Below are 25301 nucleotides of genomic sequence, written 5' to 3' on the forward strand. Positions count from 1 at the left end.
TGTCATATATTTATTAGCCACATGTACTTCGTCTGTGTCCATATAATGGTTGGATTATAATTTACACATTTTGGGTATTAGTCTCTTCTTAGATAACTGGATTTTGTCCCATTTCCTAAGCTGTTCCTTCACATTGTTTCCCTTGTGTAGAAGCTTTTTTTTTTTTTTTTGGCCAGCCGTGAGCTTGAGCTCAGGGCCCCAGCACTGTCCTTGGACTTTCTCAAGGTTAGAGCTCTACCACTTGAGCCTCAGCACCATTTCTGGCTTTTTTTTTTTTTAATGTATGTGGTACGGAGGAATCGAACCCGGGTCTTTGTGCATGCTAGGCACAAACTCCCAGCCCTATGTAGAAGCTTTTAAAGTTGATGGGATGTGTCTCATCAATTCTTGCTATCATTTTCTGAACAACTGGATTGTATTAATAAATTTCCTGCCTATGCCTGTATTTTCAAGTGTTTTCTCTATATTTTCCTAAAGAATTTTCAGTTTGAAGTTCTTTTCTTTTCTTTTTTTTTTTTTTGCCAGTCCTGCGCTTGAGCTCAGGGCCTGAGCACTGTCCTTGGATTTTCTCAAGGTTAGAGCTCTACCACTTGAGCCTCAGCACCACTTCTGGCTTTTTTCTATGTATGTGGTACCAAGGAATCGAACCCAGGTCTTCGTGCATGCTAGGCAAGCACTTTAACCACTAGGCCAAACTCCTGGCCCCAGTTTGAAGTCTTAAATGAAGGTTATTGATCCAATTTGAAATCACTAGGTGAAAAATAGTTTCAGCCTCCATATTTGGATGTCCAATTTTCCCAATACTATTTGTAAACAGTCAGTCTTTAAGGTATGGTATGGGCTCCTTTTTCAGGTGGACTCATTTCGAGGACCTTTATTCTGTTTAATATTGGTCTACTTGCCCATTTTGTACCAGTCTCATGCTGTTATTGTTATTATAACTCTGTGGTAGGTGTTATTTTAGGACTTTTTAAGTTCTATGAATAAGGTCACTGGATTTCTGATGAGGACTGAAACTAGACTGCTTGTGGCAGAACAGTCATTTCATACTACTAATTCTTCTGATAGATGAGCATGGGAGATCCTCCCATATTGTAGGCTGCCATTTGTTCCATATTTTATAACAAAAACATGAAGATTTATGCTGAACAGAACATTTATGCCAAGGTTGGACCAGATGGGACAAGATGAGATGACATCGAAATGACAGGCTCGTGTTCCCATGCCTAGCTACTGGCTGAAAGGGGGTCTTGCCCAATTTTTGCTTGAGCTAGTCTCAAACTATGATCTTTCTTTCCAAACTACACCTCTCGAAAGGCAGCAAATATCAAACCTTATTACTACATACATATTTAAACATTCAAAAGCCTGTGTAGTATTTCAATAAGCCATTAATCAGGGCTGGAAATATAACCTAGTGGTAGAGCGTTTGTCTAACATGCACAAAACCCTGGATTCAATTCCTTGGTACCACATACACAGAAAAAGCTGGAAGTGCTGTTGTAGCTTAAGTGATAGAGTGCTAGCCTTGAGAAAGCTCAAGGACAGTGCCCAGGACCTGAGTTCAAGCCCCAGGACTGGCAAAAAAAAAAAATAATAATAAATTCATTTAAATGCTAGATGACAACTAATTACACTTAAATAATAATAACTTACTAAAGTGCATTTTTATACTTTGAATGAGACAGATAAATTAGTATAATCTAAAATAGGAATAAGGAAAGGTACTACTCTATGTTCATACCAACCTATATAAAACTTTGTAATTATGTGGCCAAAAATAAGCATCAATTTTTGACTTTCAAATAAAAAACAGTAACATTTAATAATAGAAATTGGTCATTAAAGTAAATTACAAAGCATATAAGAAATTAGCTGTTTAAGCAGGGTGCAGTGGCTCAGTCCTGTAATCCTAGCTAGTTAGGAGGCTGAGATCAAGGTTCAAAGCCAGCCCAGAAACAAAAGGACCTGAAACTTTTATCTCCAATTATTCTCCAGAAAATGGGAAGTGGGGCTTGGTTCAAGGGGCAGGTGGTACCCTTGAGCAGAAGAGCTCAGGAACAATGCCCAACCCCAGGGGTAGATAGCCTTGAGCTGAAGAGCTCAGGTACAGCACCCAGGCTGAGTTCAAGCCATATGACCCACCCCCCCCCAAAAAAAGAAAGAAATTAGTTGTTTTATTTGTTCATAGTATTATGCAATCAAATTTAGTTAGGCAAATTTACATAAGAATCTCACAGAAATAAACAGTATAAACTCAATACATAAAATTTTGAGATTTCAACATGAGTAATAGTCTTACTACTGGTGAAAGCACTATTCTACACATCTCATTGTTCTTAAAAATGCATGTGCATATGGCTATAGATATATATACACATGTGAATTTTTACCCTATGGGTAATGATTAATCAAAGATATATGAAATCTTCTGCATGAAAATATAATCTAAGCAAAATAGGTATTAGTCAACACATCACTTTATCATATAATAATTTTTTCTTATAATATCAATTAACAACAATGAACATAATAGTGTTATTCAGAAATATTATATTTACTCCAGAGAATAAATGCTTATTTGAACTATAAAAAAAAAATCACAAGACCTGATATGTTATTGGTCTACAATTTTTTCAGAGTCCTACCAAGAAATGGTGGAACATCCTCCCTACCTTAAATTTAACACAGGTATGTATTAAGCATCAGTTTTAACCCAACCTACCATACATGTGTTTAGACTACTCACTAATTGAGAAAAAAACACAGACTACTTTAATAATACCTTAAACATGCAAAACAGAAATGGTTATATGCATGTTTTTATGCCATAGTAAAGATGAAAAAGTTGAACCATCATTTGTGTACCATCTGTATGAATTTAGGAGTAGAAGTGTACAGTTATGCTAAATTTATAGTTTTTTTGGTTTGGGGATTTTTTTTTTTGTCAGCTGTGGGGCTTGAACTCTTGGCCTGGGCATTGTCCCTGAGCTCTTCAGCTCAAGGCTAGTGCTCTATCACTTTGATCCACCACACCACTTCCTGTTTTCTGGTGGGTGATTAATGGAAATAAGAGTCTTGTGGACTTTTATGACCAGGCTGGCTTTGAACCTCAATCCTCAGATCTCTGCCTCCTGAGTAACTAGGATTACAGGCATGAACCAACAGCGCCTGGCTTAAATTTATGTTTGTTAGGAAAACAGCAGTTTGTTTGCAACAGAGACTGTACCATTTTACATTTCCACCAACAATAAATAAAGGCTCCATTTTCTCCAAATATTCAACAAGGCTTGCATAACTGGTAATCAGGTGAAATTAAGTTTTAGAAGATATGACATAATACTGTCCAAATTCCAAGATGTTTATTCATCAGAGAATAAATGTTAATTGCCTACTAGTTACCATAGAATGCTACTATATCAACATTCTATTCCATTACTATCAGTTTTAGGATATCTAAAAAGAATAACATTTAATGCAAAAAAGGTTTTTAAAAAGATGAAAATAATATAGCTCACTTGTATAATATTTTAAGAAATAAGATTAAGTTATAGAAAAATAACTCAGAAAATGTAAAAAGCAAACTTTCTTAGGATAATTACAAACCGAATTTTCATCTTCCTCTTCCAGTTCTCGTTGCTGTTCCTCATGTCTTTTAGCTTTAATCTCCATAGCTTCTGTGATCAGGTCTCTTAATATTGATACAGGTTTGGCATTCTTGATAAAAGGATGCTGGAAGAGTAAATTTTAATTGTAAAATTCAAAACCTCTTTCTGAATTGTAGGTAAAAAATCTTAAAACATTAGTAAATACTAAGCAAGTATCATAGATGTCAGGGTTGTTTTTGAAATACAACTAAATCTGTTGGTTAGAACAGAAAATTTTGAATGCTTCTGAAAATATATTTTTCAGTTTGCCTTTAAAATATCTTAAAACAAATACATAAAAATGTAACTCCATTAATAAAGCTATTTTTTTTTTGTTGTTCCTGGGGCTTGAACTCAGGTCCTGGGCACTGTCCTTGGGCTTTCTCAAGGCTAGAGCTCTACCACTTGAGCCACAGCACCACTTCCTACTATTTCTGTGTATGTGATACCTAGGAATTGAACCCAGGTCTTCATGCATGGTAGCTAAGCACCCTACCACTAGGCCAAACTCCTAGCCCAATAAAGCTACTATTCTTAAATGTACACTTATCAAAAAGTAGGGTAACCTTAGGTGGTAAAATAATTTAAATATTTTTGAGGACTAGTAATTATATTACATATAAAACAAATTTGTATTTATTAATCTTTATAAGTGGACATATTTTCAGATTAAATAGTCTATGCAAATATTCCCAAGAACACTGAAATCTGAAATATTTGTGACCATAAGTATTTTAGATATGAGGTATTCAACCTGCATTAACAGAAATGAGATCAACACTGTAAAAACTGAACCAATAGAATTGCATCTCTTTTAAAAAGGTCTAGAAATCTCCTATTATATCTTACTTTGTTTGCTTCTTTGGTAAAACTATGAGCTACCACTACAAGCCATATAATAATTTGTAAGAAAACCACTGTATTTGTCTAGTACAGTCTACTATACCCCTGTCTTTGTACTGTTCATTGTGAATTTACTACAGTGCTATGTTACCATAGTCTATAGAACTTAACACTTTTATATTTAAAATTTCCTCATGTGCAGTTCATTTATATTCATGAATACCTAATAGTACAACTAAAAACTAATGTGGAAATACTGAGTCAAAGAACATAAGGAAAAGCCAAGAAAAAAACTATAAAATAGAGAATTCATTGAAGGTGGGTTTTTTTTTGGGGGGGGGGGGTTATGGGGATGGACTTGGCTTGGGCTCTGTCCCTGAGCTCTTCAGCTCAAGGCTACCAACCTTCCCTTGAGCCAAGCTCTACTTCCCATTTTCTACAGCTTAATTGGACATAAAGAGTCTTAAGTCCTTTTGTGCCAACGCTGGCTATAAACCTTGATCTCAGCCTCCTGAATAGCTAGGATTACAGGCATGCGCCACTGCACTCGACTTGAAGTTTTGTTTTAAAACAGGTTTAAAAGCAAAGGATGCCAGGCACTGGTGGCACACACCTGTAATCCTAGCTACTCAGGAAGTTGAGATCTAAAAATCACAGTTTGAAACCATCCTTGGTAGGAAAGCCTGTGAGACTCTACCTCCAAATTAACCAGCAAAAATCTGGAAGTGGTAGGTAGTATGCTAGCCTTGAGCAAAAAATGGTTAAGGACAGTGCCCAGGCACTAAGTTCAAGCCGCAGGATCAGCACACATATTTAAAAAAGACAAAAGTTAACAACAAAGAAAAGAAAGTGTCATAAGATCACTCTTGGGAAACAAAGAAAGTATACAGAAGGAAGGGAAAATATGAGAAGGAGGGGGAGTTTTAACCATACTCTCAAAGGAGTTTTTTCTGGTCAATGTCAAAAAGACAAAAGGTACTCAGAAAAAATTCTTCCCCAGTAAGCACTCACTTGTAAAAGTTGTGTTGCAGTAGCTCTCTGCTCAGGATTCTTCACTAAGCACTTTTTAACAAAATCGGTGAAATCATCAGACCAAAGTTCAGGCTTCCTGAATGTTGGTGGTGGATTTGTAGGAATCATAAAAATAGCCTAGTACAAAGAAGACATTCAGAGACAAAGTAAGAATCACAATGGCACAACTAAACAAACAAATCTCTTTATCTACATTTTATCATATTCAAAATCTCAGATACAAATTTAAGCTGTTCTCATATTTCTATTAAGATTATAATTCAGGAAACAAGTCCATCTGCTACTAATGTAATTATTTCCCATTAAATTTACTCTGTTTGAATTGTAGCTCATTGAGCACATCATTCCTTATTTTATCTATTATTTTTTATAAGTCTCTGGACTGTAGCCACTTACTACAAAGTATTATCAATGGGTTTCCTCCTGGGACTTGAGCTTTCTCAAAGCTAGTACTCTATACTTGAGCCATAGCACCACTTCTGGCTTCTGCCTATGTGATACCAAAGAACTGAACCTAGAGCTTTGTGCATGCTAAGCAAGTGCTCTTAGCAGCAGGCCACACTCCCAGCCCATCAATGGATTTTTTTTCTCTGTCTTGGGGCTTGACCTCAGGGCCTAGACATTGTCCCTGAGCATTTTTTGCTCAAGGCTAGTGTTCTACCACTTAGAGTCAAGCTCCACTTCTGGTTTTCTGGTAGTTAATTGGAGATAAGAGTCTTTCGGCTGGCTTTCAACTATGTTCCTCAGATCTCAGCCACCTGAGAAGCTAGGATTACAGGCATGGGACACCATGGCCTGGCTTCAATCAGTGGGTTTTAAGTTGGAAATTGATTCAAATGATTTTCTGTTAGCAAAACAGTCAGTACTTTTAAGTATGTTGATTTTAAGATAGAAGTTAATCATCTTATCAGTGAAATGAATTATTCTTCAAAAAGAACAAATCCTTGAATAGATTGAGAATGTCCATACATATCTTGCATCACATTACACATATTATGCCTATGATAGTCTTCAAAAAGCAGTATTGAAACAATTAGTACCTTCTAATGAAACAATAAGTAGTTATAAAGCCATTTTCTGTGTGTTCAAACAATGCTGTAATTAGTAGGATGCGGTGGTTCATGCCTGTAATCTTAGCTACTCAGGAGGCTGAGATCTGAGGAACGTGGTTCAAAGCCAGCCCAGGCACTAAAGACAGTGAGACTCATTTCCAATTAACCACTAGTAAATAGGAAGTGGGGCGGTGGCTCAGGGTATAGGGCAGTAGCCTTGAGCTGAAGAGCTCAAGGACAGCACCCAGGCCCAGAGTTCAAGCCCCATCACCCACAAAAAAAAAAATAAAGAAAAAGAAAAAAGAAAAAAAATTTTGTACTTTAGGAGTAGCAAAGTGATAGGTCAAATAGCATGAGCTGAGTTATTCTACTTAGACAATATCAAGTTCACATTCTTGTATGGTTAGAATCTACTGAAATTAGGCTGATTTTAACTGAGATATATATTCTCTTTTTTTTGCATGGATCTCTTCCAATCTGATTGATGATCTATTTTACCACATAGTCCTTTCAGTTCTTTGTAACTACCTGACTTGGTAATAAGCCTTGTTATCACAGATTTTAAAATGGTATAAATATCTCAGTGCTCATAGTGGAGAAAAATAAGCATATACTAAACAAACAGCAAACAGAGTAGCAGAGCATGAAATTGTGTCTGAACAACTTAATCTCAGATGACTAGAGTTGAGTTAGAGCTTAATAAGGCTTTCAGTGTAGACAAAACGGGGTTAACAGCAGCAGCACACATTAGAAAATGAAAATAAATTTGAACTCTCATCTCTGCAGAGGAGTTCAAAGTACCTAAATAAGCCCCTATGTAGAATGACCTCAAACTTCAGGTAAGAGATACCAGATTGTCTAGATAAATGTGCTTGTTCACTTGTACTTGTTACAAACTGGTGGATAACAATTCAGTGATTTATGTCCTTGTAGCTGGACTTCTCTCCTTTGAACTTTGAGCCAATAAGTTCCACTTTTATCTTCAGATAATCTGAACATATAAGGTTCACCTCTGCAGTAGTTATTAGAAATCCAGAGATAAAGAGCTTAACTCTAACTCTTATTTACCCAGTACTACCACAAAGTACATGTAAATGTCATGTTTTACACTCAAATAAGCATTAAGTAAGCATGAGTATTGAGCATATACATCAAATAAATAATTCTTAACAGTTGATCTACCAAAATGTTCTCTGGAATGCTTCATTACTTCCATTTATAAATTTTAGAAAATCAATATCAAACTAACAGATTTTTCATAGACGTTGAACTAACTATTCAGGAATCACAAAAGATCTTATTAGAAATGTTCACATTTTATATAAGCTATTTAGGTAATAAGCCCCTGTTACAGAAAGTTTTGGCAATAAGTCTAGCCTTAAACTAACTCAGTCACCACCAACCAAATCACACAGACACATATTACAGCCATATAATTTATCTTATCTCTAACACTATTTTGATTGAAGAATCTCAGTACAATAAATTATATGATTATCCTGTATTTGTTTCAACACAATGTGTTGCTTAACTACATACTGAACCTCAGATTAAGTTTAAAAAAAAAAAACAAAAAACAAATTTCTCTGATCACAGCAGTAGAGGTGCTACAAAACAGCTAGTTATTATCCTGTTTGGAATTTCATGCCTTTGACTCCAGGATTCTAAAGTTGTAGAAAGAGCTTGAACTGAGACATTAGAATGCCTGAATTTATAATCTTGACAGAATGAGTCAACACAGATGTCTGAAGCTAAGGATTTGTGAGTGTACAGAAGCGAGGGTCATGCGAAGATCACAAAGAAATCCATGCTTCTATTTAAAAACCTCAGGTATATGGGCAAATGATATCTTCATAACAAATAAATGAGATAAAGAATGAAAAGGCACTTTATAAAGCTACAAAGAACTAAACAAATATAGCTGTTTCGACAGCACACATAGTAAGTAGCAAGTTTTTAAAGCAAATAAAAACACTGATCAAGACCCACTGTACACAGGAATTGAAACTCCTTTGTACACTTAACGATAATTTTAAAAGTAAAAATAAATTTTAAAAAATAAATTTAAAAATAAATTTAAAAAATCAACCAGTGCTTTCTAAGAATTTCTGGGAGGGATGGAGAGGGAGAAAAGAGGAACACCATAAAGAAGAGAGCCAACAGTACAACAATGAACCCAATAGAGGACCTGAGAAAAACTGTCTTGGGTTCTAATTTGCCTAACTATGAGGGTTCCATTGTGTTTTATTTCTTAATTTCATATAAAACAAATGGTTAAATTAGGCAATTATAAGAGCCCCCTTACGGTATAAAAGATTGATCCTAACTGCTTAGCAATCTAGGAGTCAAAATTTAGTTAGACAAATAATAAATTACTGTTTTGAAAAAATGGAAAAAAAGGAAAAGAAAGTTAGAGGTTTTCTGGATATTAAGATAAAACACAATACTAACTTTTTATCACCACTACCTCAAATACAAATATAAAGGTTTTGGAAAGAACAGTAGTCTGAAGTGAAACTCATTCCTAGAATATAGTCTCTAAGCAATGACTAAAGTGTTGGGAGCAGGAACTCAAAATTTCCTTCATCTCTAGGTAGAGGAACATCTATAATTATTTATCTGCCAAATGGAGGTCAATTTGCCAACTTAGAATGTGAATTAAGGAGGTGTAGATGTGCCCTACGTTATGGATAGTATCTATCACATGGATAGTAGCTATCATATTTTTCAGTTCAGTTCATCTATTAGGAAATCTCAATCCATATAGAACTTTCTATTGGATTGCCCTAATGTAGATCTAACTTCTAGATTAAAGGCAATATAGAAAATAGAGAAATAGATAAATTTGCTGAATGGTTCACATAAAGGCAAATTATAAGAGATTCTACCCCCCAAAAAGTGGCCCTCTTGGGCCAGGAGTTTGGTCTAGTGGTAGAGTGCTTGCCTAGCATGCATAAAGACCCAGGTTCGATTTCTTGGTACCACATACATAGAAAAATAAAAGCCAGAAGTGGTGCTGAAGCTCAAGTGGTAGAGCTCTAGCCTTGAGAAAGTCCAAGGACAGTGCTCAGGTCCTGAGCTCAAGCCCAGGACAGGCAAAAAAAAAAAAAAGAAAAAGAAAAAGAAAAAGAAAAAACAGAGGGAAAAGGTTGGATGGAGAGATGGACATTCAGCCAGACAGAAGTTCAGTGTAATCACAAGAGTCTTGAAAAGTGGGAAAGTCAAGGAAATACAACTATGGAAGAATTGTGTGCTTCTTTGAAGCATTCCCCAAATGCAGCTGTTCTGAAGATAAAGAAAGAGGGCCATAAGCTAAGGGCCATATGGGCAGCTTTAGAAACTAGAAGGGACAAGGAAATGAACTCCCCTCCACAAATTCCAGAAAGTCCTAACAACCCTGAATGGTAACACAGCATTAGACTTCTAACCTATAGAATAAGCTACAAGATAATCAACTTGTATTGTGTAAATCATTAAGTTTGTGGTTGTCACAGAAGAAACAAAAAAACACATGCAAATCCATAGAGGAGAGAAGACAAATGAGGAAAGAGGAAGAAAGAAGAAAATATCACTGTTTTCAGAACTGTGCAAAACAAAGCTAGTACAGTCGTGCTACGATGCCATCAGGACATGCTGGGCACTTTTCAGGGTACCTCATAATCTAAGATAGTCTAATACTAGCTACCCCATCTCATTGAGGGAACAACAGTCAGCTCTCCTTACCTAAAAGTCTAACACACCACTTTTGAAGTTTCTAAATACTTTAGAAGCTCCTTAAAACCTCAGGCATTTCTGGGGCTGTCTTTGTTATGCTAATGAAGTGACTCACCAGTAAAGCTCAGACAGTCAGGATAAAAGCAGGTCATGGGAAAAAACAACCATGTGTTTGATCCACTAGGACTTTCAGAAGACTGACCTCTGGGGAAGGGAAACTGAAAACTGAGTTCAAACACACAGTCAAAGATTTAATCAATCATATCTACTTAGTTAAGGCCCCAGGAAAATGCTGGAGAAGGTACAGAAGATCTGTGTTTCTTTGTACACACCTGTATACAGGTCTCTTTATTTGGTCCTGTTTTGTATTATTTTATAAGACTATAATCAAAGCTCCATTGCTTTCTGAGTTCTTTAGTTATTCCAGTGGATTATCAATCCAGAGGAAATGAAGGAACCTTTAAATCAGAACTGTGAATAAGCTGGGGAATTTGAACAGTCTAGATGGTATCTAAAATAATCTTATCAGAGACTGTACCTTAGCTTGTAGCTAGACTAACTTTAGATGGTTAGCATGCTGTAACAGTACTATATTGAGTAGAGATTGAAACCACGTGATAAAGATATAGCCAAATAATAAAATTAGTACTCAAGCTTATATAAGGACCTTCTTAAGAGGTAAAACATAATGTTTCTCTTTAGATGTTCACGAAATGTGGTTCACTGATCCTTTTACAGGACTGCCTTTTAAGAGTTTTTCAGGGCAGGCCTATTTTCATAAAAACTTGGAAATATTCTTTTTTTTTTTTCAAATATCTTGGCACTAAAGTTGAGAAAGCATCTTGGTGCCCTTGGTGCCAAATGAGGCACTGGAATCAACTCTAATGACTGCATTCTTTACTGTCTGGCAACAACTCACAATTTTTTAGAAAGTCACTTTCCATGAAGAAAAAAGTAGAAAAGGACTACCTGTGAGAGTCAAGTAGTAAAAACACCTGTGCCTAAGCATTCAAGGCCAATCTGAATAATAGAAACCTATCTTTTAAAAAAGGAGGGAAAAGATGAAAAAAGAGGAAATGGCAACAAAAAAAAGGAGAAAGGAAAGAAGGAGAAATTCACTGTAATCAAATACTGATTTTTTAGTATACATCTTTCTAACACATCGTGTGATAAAACAGGAAATGCATAAACTATTTCATACAAAAGTTCAATGGTTATCTCCACCAAAATCATATATATGACTAAGTTGCAAGCTAAATCACAACTTTTTATATGAAGTATCTTTTTTAAAAAATAGAGGTGTGGTCAACACTGGTGACTTGCCCAGCTGGAGTTATTTAAAAAGCTAAGATCCCAGGTCCCAAGCCAATTTGGACAGGAGTCAGTAAGACTCTTACCTAAAATTAACCACCAAAAGACTAGAAGTGTAGTTGTGGCTCAAGTAGTAGAATGCTATCCTTATGCAAAAAAGCTCAGAGATGGCACCTAGCCCCAAGTTCAAGCCCCACTGAAGCATATCCGTGCGCACAAGTGCACACACACACATGCACAAACATACACACACACGCACACACATACACACACACATCACAAGATGTGGATATAGATCAGTGGTAGAACACTTGTCTAGCATGATAGGCTCTGGATTTTATTCCTAGCAATGCAAAAAAGAGGGAAAAACAAAATGTTTGCACAGGCCTACCAAATGAGGAAAACAGATAAGTTTTGGTGTCAAAATGAAATTCAAGATCCCAAATGAAAATTCTGCTTTTCAATTCTGCACCATGAATTTAGGAGCTGCCCGATTCTTGGAAAATTTTCTGATATTAAAAGTGATAACACTAACAAATATGGCCTTTTGATACTACACAATATGTCAAATTTAACAGATCTATGTAATCTAGTAAAACAGAATTTCCAGACAGGTTGTAAAACCTCCAATTATCACAAAATAAAAGTTGTATTCAAAATAAAAGAAACAATAGGTTTTAATGTAACAAGATAAAAATACTCACTATTGGGGCTGGGAGTTTGGCCTAGTGGTAGAGTGCTTGCCTAGCATGCAAGAAGACTCAGGTTCGATTCCTTCGTACCATATACATAGAAAAAAGCCAGAAGTGGTGCTGAGGCTCAAGTGGTAGAGCTCTAGCCTTGAGAAAGTCCAAGGACAGTGCTCAGGCCCTGAGCTCAAGCCCAGGACTGGTTAAAAAAAAAAAAAATATATATATATATATATATATATATATATTAGGTTTCATATTCTAACACTGAAATTAACCTCTAAAAAACCAGCACCGATGAGTTTTGGTGTATATAGAAAAGTGATTAAAACTCTCCCTTATCTAACCACATATCTGTATTGAGCTAGATTTTTCTTCATATAATTTTTTTTGTTTTTTTTGGCCAGTCCTGGAGTCTCAGGGCCTAAGCACTGTTCTTGGACTTTTTCCTCAAGGCTAGCACTCTGCCACTTGAGCTATAACACCACTTGTGGCTTTTCTATGTATGTGGTACCGTGGAATCAAACCCAGGTCTTCGTACATGCTAGGCAAGCACTCTACCACTAGGCCAAACTCCTGAGAAAATAACACCTGTTCCTTCTGATTCTTCAGTCTTTCCAATTTTGAAGTGTTTTAACCTATACCTTGGTAAAATGTGATTAGCAAACTCATAAGTTATGAGATTCTACTAAAACTCTAAACCACTATGGCTCTCCATCTGGTTTATCCTTCCTTTTCTTTCCCTCTTACCCAGATCAATCCTTTTAAAACTCTGTTGTTCCTTATACCCCAAACACTCTCATATCAATTTTTCCTAACTCCAACATTATTTCCAGAAACCTGTATTGCTCATTTATTTTCCTCCATTATTTCTACTTCATCCAACTTCCTTTTATGTGTCTTTCTTGATAATCCTGTATAGGCTATCACAAACACATTGTCATTCTATAGCAATCTCGCCCTATTTCACTTTTCTTCATAGATGTACTATATGAATACTGGATGCAATTTTATGTTATTATGTTTCTCTCTTTTATAATAAAGGCACCTAAAGGATAGAAACTCTCATTCATTACCTTATCTCAGTGCCTAAAACAGTGTCAGAACTGGCACTCAATAAATATAGAACAGGGCTAGGCTTTTAACTCCAGTCTAGTACATGCCTAACACATATAAAATCCTAAGTTCAGTCTCAATATTGCAAAAATAAATGAATAAATATAGAATGAATTAAGAACTCAACTTTTCTGCAGGATTTATACCTGCATACCTTTAAGACCTATAAATCCTTGCAAAGATAAAGAAGAAGATAGCTAGGAAAGATATATAAAACTGTAAGCTGGCCTTCTTAGAAGACAGAGACTTAACAATAAATGATTAAGTACAAAAGAATAAAGTAGATATGTGGCAGCCATGTAAATTCTTGACAGAATAATAGATACCTACAAATAAATCTACAAAAAAACTTTATAATAAAACTATATAATTAAACACAGAGAACAAGTTTATCTTGCCAAGATTTGCTATCATTGGCAAACATCCATATTAAACTCAGCTTCCCCAATTCCAGATACAAATAGAATTGTGAATTTGGCAAATCACTGGAGAAAACGACCACAGTACAATCTGAGTTCACATTAAAGTTACCTCATTCTTCTCAACTCAGATCTGACCCAGAGGAAAATTTTTAACAGATTCTACTGGACAAGTGCCATAATACAGTCAGTAAAGTTCAAAATTAGCATTATGATACTAACCTAAAGGATTTCTATTTTCTTTCTCTAAAACTAAACTAAGCTAAAAATAAAATATGATGAATTATCAGTATACAACTGATGAAAGAAATACTCTGTCAAAGAAAAGGCAAGTTATAGTGCTAGTCTCTCCCTCTTGTTTTTTGTTTTTTACTTCATCCATGCAATATTTTACCCAGGGCTATACACATGGTAGCACTCAAGTTATAAATGATAAAACAGATATTCTTCTTTCCTTCAAGGTTTACCTAAATGTAGTGAGCTACAATATAGATATATGCCCACTTTAATCCTCCCATTGAAAAGTACAAATATGTATGTCAATGCATTCATTCATTTAATATCTATTATATCACAAAGCATTTTATTAGAAACTGAAATCACAAGAAACAAGTTGTACAAGCCAGGTGAGCATAGTGCCTCACACCTGAAATCCTAGAAACACAAATACAGATTAGGAGGATGGTGGTCTAAGATGGCTTGGGCAGCCATGTGACTGTGACTCCAGCTGCATGATGGGCCCTAGATATGAAGACTATAATACCAAGCAAAACATGAGATCCTTTCTTTAAAAATTATTAAAACAAAAAAGGGTTTGGGCATTTCTGTAATGGCAGAGTGCTTGCTTAGAAAAGAGTAAATTGCTGAGTTCGAACCCCACTAACCCTACCCCCTGCCCCCGTGCAGTGCTGTAAAATTCATTATCTAGTAGATATGTCACATAAACTATAATAGAATGATAATGTCTATAATCTTGAGCTGCATAGTGTTAAGGAAGCTCAGAAGGAACAGTTCCTAGTTTAAAACACATAGAAGAGAGATGGGGGGAAAATATAGGCACAAAAATAACTGGAGGGGATGTGGCCAGGAGGGATCACTACTACACTGCTGGTGGAAGTGCAAACTCCTTCAAACACTATGGAAAGCAGTATGGCAGTTCCTCAAAAGACTAAACATAGAGCTCCCCTATGACCCAGCAATTCCACTACTTGGCATTTACCCAACCATCTAGAAACAAGGGCATACTAAATCCACTAGCACAACGATGTTCACTGCAGCACTATTTACCATAGCAAAGATATGGAACCAACCTAGATGTCCCTCAGTCGATGAGTGAATCAACAAGATGTAGTATTTATACACAATGGAATTCTATGCTGCTGTCAGAAAGAACAACATCGCCCATTTCTAAGGAAATGGAAAGACTTAGAAAAAATATTAAGTGAAGTACGCCAGACTCAAAGGAACATAGGCTCAATGGTTTCCCTCATTTGCCATAATCAGTAGAAACCTTGGACTCTTCTAGCAGAGATTTGCAATAGAGCAAAACCTAGATACATAAGGCCATACAGTATGACGCTAAATGAAAGGACCTCTAGGATATAGAAACAAAAGCCATATAATGAGTGATTGTTGTCCTTAATGTACTATGATATCCCTCATCTCTTTTGCTGTCCCTTGGTTATCTCATATTGTTACAGTATTTCACTTTGTTATCTGATATATTGGATATATGTGTATTTGGTTATTTGAAATTGGATAGGAAAGGGGGGAAAACAAGATGAGAGTGGGGGGGGAATGGGGATCAAGACATGAGAAAGGGTATCAATGTATGTGAAATAATGCACCTTCCATCTGGCGAATGTAATGTAACCCTTCTATTAATTACAATAAAAAATATATGGAAAAAATAAAAAAAACAGTGAGCAAAGGCCAGAGCAAGAACTTATATGTACCTGCAAGTGGTAGTATGAATAAACAAAAGATATATCACACAAAGAATGTGTAAAGCCAAAGGCTTTCTTGTATGATACCCTTAAGGACTAGACTCCTAAAACTACAGAGAAAAACATTTTAATTAATTTTTAAAATAAGGAATATTTTAAATTAGATAATAGAATCATCTGTGTTTTACTTCAGGATGATCAATCTAGCAGCACCATGAAGACTTATCTGTAGAGGGAAGTAAGACAGAAGACTACAAAATATATTAGAAGATTGATGTACAAATCTAGAAAAAAAATGAATTATTTTGGGGGGTCAAGGGGCTTGAACTTGACCTGGGTGCTGTCCCTAAGCTCTTCAGCTGAAGGCTACCACCCTACCCCTGTGTCTGGGTGCTGTCCTGGAGCTCTTTAGCTCAAGGCTACCCCTACCACTTTACCCTCCAGCCAAGCTCCACTTCCCGTTTTCCAGAGGTTAATTGGAGATAAGAGTCTCAGGTCCTTTGGTGCCCAGGCTGGCTTTCAACCTTGATCCTCTGATCTCAGCCTCCTGAGCAGCTAGAATTACAGGTGTGAGTCACTGCACCAGACTACTATTTCAGCCTTCTAAACCATATATTATGACCTCAATAGGTCCTGCTGAGAAAAGTTATTGATGCTCTTCAGTTTGGGGAAAGAGGAGAAAAAAATGGGGGAAGGAAGAGATTGATTTAAAAAAGTGCTAAAAATCACAAGTGTAAGGTAAATACAAGGGTACAGGATCATGCATGAGATCCAATCATAACCAATAAAAAGCTGGGTATACTACAACATGCAAGTCATCTCACTTATGAAGAAAGTATATAAATAGATGAGTCCCCAGTCCAGGCAACCTGAGCATTACTGTGAAACAAGACTTCATCCAAAAAATGAAGCAGAAAAGGTTAAGGGATATGGTTCTAGTGGTAGAGCGCCTATCTAACCCCAGTACAGAAAGAAAGAATGAAAAAAAAAAAGGAAAAAAGAAAGAAAGAAGAAAAACATATGAGGTAAAACTAAGATATAAAAGGAAAGATTGTAATAGGAATAGCTAATCTGTATATAGTTATTGTGCTTTACCATTAGTGTTCTAATAAAAGTATATCTATATACATATATAGTACAAAGTACATGTTTAGAAGTATTCTTCATATACTAAGAAAATTATTTCAAAATGATACTTTCAAGATAAATTATTTAATTATATGGTCAAAATCATAAAATTAAAATTCTAAATGGTATTTAAGTTCTTCAGTTCTTTTATCCTTGGCAAAAGTAGTTTACTACCTCTCTGAAACAGAAGATAACAAATATAAACTAAACAAAGCTAATAAAAATGACACTTGAAAATGTCCTTGCAATATTGGTCAGGATACAGGTAAATAATAAGCCAAGTTTCCTAGAGTACTTCTGTTTTGGACCATATTAACTTTCTATGAGTAAAGAGGAAGTAGACTTATGACTTAATATACTGCATTTGTAAGGTTTAAAATTTTTTCATTGTAAGTTTTAAAGGAAAAACAGTATTTTTTACAAGGGAAAAATGCCTAAAAGTCCAAATACTGATCTTACTGAAAAACATGAAAGGTAAAATGAAGTATGAACCAGGTCTGGATCCCCATATCTTCAGTTTCCATTTATCAACAGAAAAATCTTTCCAACTTTCTCCTTTCCTGTGTAAGACCAAAACTATGTGATATTCTGTTTGTATTACAATTACACTAATTCAATGCAGGTCACTTGCCTTTTACTGAGTCCAGATGACATTCAGTAAACTAAACACAGGCCAATTAGTTTAAAAAAAAAAGAAGAAGAAGAAGAAGAAGAAGAAGGAAGAAAAGTAAAAGGGAAGAAAGAGTGCATTCTGATTGCCTTTGGGTAGGTCATACAGTGGCTACAGAGCATCACAGCCTGAACTTCATTTTGTCTAATACCAACCAGACGGCTAACATTATGGACTAGTATTTCTTACTCCTTTCAGATTTCTCACATTTGGAAATTCTGGTTTAAATGCATTTTCTGGTGAAAATGAGGATAGCACTTCTGCACAATATCAGCTATCCCCTGATTTAATTAAAATATTTTATTTTTAGAACTACTAAGGCAGACTGCTATTTTGTCTAAGCAAATATAATGACTCTTTGAAAATCAATTGTTTTTCACTTAATGGAGAATAAATGAACAAATGAAACTGATGATTTAGCTGACACTAACACCCAAAAACTGATGGTCTAAGGCTACTAAGTTTCAACATTTATATTTACATATATATATATATATATATACATATATTCTCTCAGAACAATGTAAATACCACATAATTAAGTATAAGATGTAAGGAGTGATAAGAAGAAAAAGGCAACACAATAAATATGACCAGGTATAAGTGCTCTACATTTTCTTATATCAAGTAAATTTTTGTTTACTATTGCTTTTAAATTCAGCTTATTAGTTTCTTACTCAAAACTAGTACATTTTTTCAAAGCCATAATTTAAGTTAAAAATGAACAAAAATCCTAAGTCAAAATCAGATTGCAGGCTGGGCAAGGTGGCTCACATCTGTACTCAGGAGGCTGAGATCTGAGGATCAAGGTTCAACCCAGGCACTTATCTCCAATTAACCTCTAGAAAAACGGAAAGTTGGGCCTGGCTCAAGGATAGGGTGGTGGCCTTGAGCTGGAGAGCTCAGAGACAGTGCCCAGGCCCAAGGAAGGGTGGTAGCCTTGAGCTGAAAAGCTCAGTGACAGTTCCCAGACCGAGTTCAAGCCCCATGACCCAGTTAAAAAAAAAAAATCAGATTGTACAGACACCAAATTTTGATGGCATTTAAAAGTAAAAACTAGTCATTCACCATTATTATTAAAAGGGAATTTTCTAAATGTTTGCACTAACTTGGTTTTTAAATTTTTCTTATTTGGGGCCTAATGTTTTTAAACATCTCTAAAATTAACTGAAGAATATTAGGTTCCTACAAGCATTCATGAATGTAGACATAGTAATGGAGATGGAAATTATTTACTCTGAAAATCCTGCTGCATGACTGTTAAATCACTTACATACGGCCAAATGATCTACAAGGAAGCAGGGAGGTCCTGAAACTGTGTACTCATATCCATTTTCAACTACCGCACAGGTGACACAAACAATCAAGTCATTACTGAAACAGAATGGGAATAGAAGGTACTTAATGAAAAAAGGTGAGTTCCTTATGAAACAATAGAAATAAGAGGTGAGTTCTTTATGACAAACTAGACTATCATTTTTGAAAAGTAGTGGCTATGGATTGTTTTCTGTATGCTATGATGATCAGAAATGCAAGCATAGTGTTGAACATTATCTAACATTCAATAAATGCAATAAAACAGAAAACAACAAATATCCTGGTAACAAAAGTTCCTTTAACAGAGTAGATCACCTCTACAAAAGTTAAGTGATAAAAGAAGGAAGAAGCATCCACCCTAGAACATAACTACAATACGCAATCAAGGACCAAATCCTGCCCCAAGACCAGACCAGAGCTCAAGCAGATGATGATGGTGCTGTGGCTGTGAAGGAAATGTATGGTTCCACCTATGGGCTAGTGGGTGTGGGTGAAAGCCAGACAGCATACATGATGAAGACCAGGAAATGTATCCTGGTCTTTTGAACTAAACTGCTAAAAGGGAATTTACATCCATGTCAACAAGCTATTTCTATTTTATACAATAAACCATGCCATCAGAAACTTCCTTAACATAAGTACTTCTTATTTTAAAGAAATCTAATTTTAAGCAAATTGGGCAATAATTATTACAAAATAGTTTAACAAAGTCTATGGAAATATTCTATTCAATAAGTAGGTAAATTGTCTATATTGGCCACAAAAAAGTACAATTTATCTGAGTAGCTCAAGATTATATAGACTTTTCTGCATATAGAGTTCACTGTCAATAAAAAATACTGCATGTATTTTATATACCCTGCTTTCAAACCCTATCTCCAGGTCTGACTTCCCTGTCTATTCTTTCACTAAGAGTGAGAGACAAGTATTCAAACTTAATATACTTTCAATTTTGTCTTTTTGGATTCAAACCATTCATCCTGCAAGCTATTTTTAGGATCTGCTAATTCTCTCATTAATTAATATTGTTGTCTCTCTCAATTCTCTACATCTGCAAATTAAAAAATATGTTGTATTATCTTAAACCACGCTACTTACACAAACTGCTAAACCTCTGAAAAAACAATTAAAAACTCAAAAGCATATATTATAAACATACCTCCACAGCTGAAGGAAAAGTTTCACACGAAGTAGATGATAAGCTGAGTGCTGTGGCATGTGCTTATCATTCTACCTATGCAAGAGACTAAGATCAGGACTGTGAGACTGCATCTGCATCTTAAAAGAGACTGGACATGGTGATCTTCACCTAATCAACTCAACTATGAGAAGGGTTTTCCAAGCTATCCAGACAAAAATGTTAAGATCATATTTCAAAAATAGCTATCACAAAAAGGGCTGGAAATATGGCTACAGTGGGAAAATGTCTGCCAAGCAGAAGAAAAGCAGGGTTCAATACTTGGTGCAAAAAAATAAAAAAGTTTATAAATTAGGTTGAAGAAACCAGTTATCCACTGGCACTGAACAAGACATTATAGAGCAAGGATCTGCTATCGCTATCTTTGTTAAGAAGAACTGAAATAATCAGGGAAAAGGTAAAGAACAGTAACAACAGTGAAGAAAAAACCAGTAGTGACCTTGGGGTTTGAGAACATTATTTCTAAATACAAAACAAGAATTGATATATTAAGGCCGTAAGTTTGGCCTGGTGGTAGAGTGCTTGCCTAGCATGCACAAAGACCCAGGTTTGATTCCTCAGTACCACATACCTAGAAAAAAGCTGAAAGTGATGCTGTGGCTCAAGTGGTAGAGTACTAGCCTTGAGAAAGTCCAAGCACAGTGCTCAGGCCCTAAGTTCAAGCCCCAAGACTAGCAAAAAAAAAAAAAAAAAAGAAGAAGAATTGATGTATTAAGCAAGACACACATCTACATCATACACTCATCAAAATGTATAGACTGAACATTTTAAACATTGTTGTGAACTAGTCCTAAAATTCACATGCCTAATTAATTATCAGTCCTCAATATAAATGCATTAGAGGATGGAAAAGATTCCTCTTTCTACCAGTATGAGATCATACCAGTAGTTGATAGTCTACAAGTAAGGAAGTGAATCTTCTCCAGACATGATGATTACCCTGGATCCTAAATTTGCTAGCCTCCAGAACATGATGAAGTAAGTTTCTATAATTTAACTTATGCAGAATATGGCATTTTTATTATGGTCACTTGAACTACAAGGATGAAAATTTATCAAATAGTCAAAATAACTGAACAAGGAGCACAGAAGGATGGGAGAAATATGTCTTTCACAAAATTACTTAAAATGTCAACTTTCATACAAATATTTATGAAAGCATTCTCACAAATTGTTAAATCAGCAAGTGCTACTTCCCAAAACTTAGAAATAATGCTACTAAAAAAGTTGCTAATGTTCAAACCTTAATACTATCAAACAAACAATCAAACAAAACAATATTTTATTTCACATGGGTAAGGCCCTAGGATCAGTACCTAATACCATGAATGAATGAATGAATGAATGAATGAATGAATGAACCACCTATATTCCCAGATACTCATCTGGCTGAGAAAATATGGCCATTTGAATCACCAAATGTATCAGATGCAGTTCAGGGTAATGCTTGCTTTCTTTGAACAGAAACTGAAGATACTGATTATAATATGGGCCAAAATTCCTAGAATAACAGTAGTTATAGATAACAAACTACTCTGCTCTAAGGGGTCAATGGCTAATAGGTTTGAAGCACTAACAATAAAAGACTTCAGTACATCTGAAAATAAAAATACCTATTCATGGGTAAGTGAAATGATTATTTTGTTTTTTGGGGTTTTTTTTTTCCAAAAACAAAACCAGTAAAACTTGTTTTGAATTCACTCACAGAGTTTGATCATAACTGGAAAATTTGACCTGCAATGACAAACTGTTCAGCTGAGCAACTGAGCAATATATCCTAGTACTTATCACATTATTAGTGAAGAAAGGAAATAGAAAAACTCATGCCTACATGGATCTTACATTAGTAGTACAAATTTACCACCTCATATTATGTTTCACACAAGAATTCCAAGACAATGACATTTCTCCTTTTCTTAAACAATATTTAATTGAATTATGCCCAAAAATTTCCTCAATACAGATTATCACATTATGCAGCATGTAAATGGCACTGGCAGTAAATCTAAAATGTCAAAGGAAAAGACAGATCTTCTGCACAAAAAGTACTGAACATAGCATCCCAAGAATTGTAATCTCCTTGCCAGCATCAGCCATTTACAGGCATACCAGCTTGAGAACAAGAATGTCCAAACAATAATAAACCTTCTGAATAATCCGAGGGTTATTCCTCATGGGTAATCAAAGTGCTACCTTATCTGACCTTCATAATTTATGTCCCCTTAACATCTTCAATGGTAAATGGGGGAAGAAAATTCAAATAACCATTTTGCTATTTGTTAGTAGTTAAGAAACAGACTCACTCAGACTGACAACTAAAACAAATTAACTCCTATAAAATTATTGTTTCCTCTGGGCTTCAAAATACTAACATCTTTACATCTTATTCTAATGGCTCTATTAGCCACCTAAAGTCTTTATTAAGTGCCTCTATTAAAGGAGGCATTGTATATATCCTTTACAATCACTATTTCTAAGACATATCACTTGAAGTGGTAAATATTTTTATTCTCTTATTTTCAGATAAGAAAACTGTCTAAAGAAGGACTTGGGAGGAAGACCAGTGAAAAGCTGAAGTGGGGAAGGAAAATGTGAGTGGGGGGGCAAAAAAATCACAAAAATATATATAAATATGTGATATATTTTCATATATATATGAAATAGCTTAGTGAAATTACTGAGACTGTTTAAAGAGAAAAGACAACAGAATGAGTTATAAGAATGTAATAAAGATGGGTAAATTTGGCCAAAGTATTTTATGTGTGTGCATGAAAATATCACAATGAAACACCTTTGTAAAGCTAATTTGCGCTACTGAAGTATTACATTAAAACACTGGGATTGAGAGTTTGGCCAAGTGGTAGAGTGCCTGCCTAGCATGCATGAAGACATGGTACCGCACGCACAGAAAAGCTGGAAATGGTGTTGTGGCTCAAGTGGTAAAGCACTAGCCTTGAGATAGCTCAAGGACAGAGCTCAGGCCCTGAGTTCAGTTCCCCAGAACCAGCAAACACACACACACACACACACACACACACACACACGATCAGAACTATAGAGGAACACTATTTGCTATGCATACTCATGCCTTAAAGGAGGGGGAAGAGAGTTAGCAAAGGAGTGGGGAAGAAAAGAGGAAGAGTGAAAAAGAGGAAGATAAGAAGACAAACAATACATACATACGTATATAGATGAAGAACACATACATGTGTATATGACTGTAGGAAAACATGACAATAAAATCCCTTGTCAAATCAATAGATGCTAATAACAGACCACAAAAAATAAAAAATAAATAAAATCATACCTAAGAGTTTGTATAAGTTTCTCAAAGTTATGCAGCATTTGTCTGAATATGAAATTATCTCTTCAATTGACTTCATATTTTCTCACTCCCATAACTGGTCTAAATTGGTGATATTAATTCCTCTTCTGGGGTTTTTTATAATTATACACACACACATACACACACACACACATATGTGTGTGTGTTTTAGAACTGATCTAAAACAGTTTATACCCTTGTTGAAAACATATCATATAATTAACTGGCTAGCTTCCTAGTTAACCAGAGAAAGACATGAAAACAAAATCCCAAGTATAATGTTTTCCAATATTATACACAAGCTATTGCAGTACTTTTGTAATTCTCCAGTGGCAAGACCATCTTACTGAAATTATTTTCTAAAGTACAATAAAATAAAAAAAATAAACATTCTGAGATTTTTGTTAACAACTTTATTACCTCAATGCTTTAAACAATTTCTATTGCTCTGGTTCACTCTAACCCCACTGGTCTCCTGGTAAACTAGGCAAACTTCGAGCTCTTGTTGGTTCCCTCTAACTAATGCTCTTACCCCTGAGACCTACATGGCTTACTCCTTCATGTCCTGTAGGCTTTGGCTTAAACATTTCACTATCAAGGCTTTCCAATACTATTTTTTTTTAAAGTGCAACCAGACTTTCTAGATCCTTTTCTGAAGTACTAATTACAATCTAATCATGCATTTGTTTTATTATATATTTGTTTCATTTATTATCTCTTTGACACACTGGTCATATAAATACCACGAAGGCAGATGATATTTGTTTAATTCAGTATTGTATCTCTTACCCATAGAACAGTGTCTGGCTCGCATAAATACTTTTAATTGAATAAATTAACTTTATCATTTGAAAGAAAAAAAAGAAATTAGATCTGATTTTGTCACAACTAAAGAAAATTCAATTAAGGCTGACTTTCTGATGCTTGTTTATCTCTCAGATTAAATGAGTATCAATATACATATATTTGTTTAGGATTTCTAATTATTTTTAAGCCAACTTGTAAGCTGGGAACCAGTGCCTAACACCTAATCCTACTATTCAAGAGGCTAAGATCTGAGGATCATAGTTCAAAGCCAACTGGGAGAGGAAAGTCCATAAGACTCTTTTCTCCAATTAACTACCAAAAAGAAAAATGAAAAAGAAAAAGAAAAGAAGGCAGAAATGAAGCTGTAACTTAAATGGTAGAATGCTAATCTTGAAGGAAAAAGCTCAGTGACAGCATCCAAGCTCTGAATTCAAGTCCTAGGAACAGCATGAACATGCACATGTGCGCGTGCACACGTACGTGTGTGTGTGTGTGTGTGTGTGTGTGTGTGTGTGTGTGTGTGTGTGTGTGTGTGTGTGTGTCTGTATGCTTCTGAAAAAAAAAAAAAGAAAATCTGAGTTTCTTGTGTTGTAGACATTTGGTGATCAGGTATTTGTTATATATTCACATGAATAAAAGGTTCCAAATATAACAGAAACTATATTGTACTCAAGCAATACATGTTTACACATGTTACATTATTTTTTAATTCTCAAAAATTAAAATTATCAGCTGGGCACAGTGGCTCACGCCTGTAATCCTAGCTACTCAGGAGGCTGAGATCTGAAGATCAAGGTTAAAAGCCAGACGGGCACAAAAGGACCTGAGACTCTTATCTCTAATTAACCTGTAGAAAATGGGAAGTGGGACTTGGCTAGAGGGTAGGTCCATAGCCTTGAGCTGAAGAGCTCAGGGACAGTGCCCAGGCCAAGATCAAGCACCATGACCCACAAAAAAAAAAAAAAAATTAAATTACCTTTTTCTGTAGCAGCATAAAGATAAGTGACTTCACACAAACAATTTTAAAACTATTTTATTAGTTCAATTAAGTAATTAACTGATACCATCTCTTAATACCACCCCTTCA

The 25301-nt window shown here is 35.3% G+C and overlaps 1 protein-coding gene across 2 annotated transcripts in view; it reads right to left on the reverse strand.

Moving 5' to 3' along the window:
- The window catches only part of Stk3 (serine/threonine kinase 3), a 254561-nt gene that overhangs the window by 87896 nt on the left and 141364 nt on the right, over positions 1 to 25301 (reverse strand). For both annotated transcript variants that reach the window (XM_090339129.1, XM_090339128.1), the window contains exons 7-8: positions 5502 to 5639; positions 3607 to 3732 (exon numbers count right to left, since the gene is read on the reverse strand). In XM_090339129.1, coding sequence (XP_090195255.1) covers positions 3607 to 3732; positions 5502 to 5639 — 264 coding nt within the window. The remainder of the gene's footprint in view (positions 1 to 3606; positions 3733 to 5501; positions 5640 to 25301) is intronic.

Source organism: Megascapheus bottae, chromosome 9 (genome assembly GCF_031878675.1).
Source record: "Megascapheus bottae isolate mThoBot1 chromosome 9, mThoBot2.hap1, whole genome shotgun sequence".
In the NCBI taxonomy this organism is placed as follows: domain Eukaryota; kingdom Metazoa; phylum Chordata; class Mammalia; order Rodentia; family Geomyidae; genus Megascapheus; species Megascapheus bottae.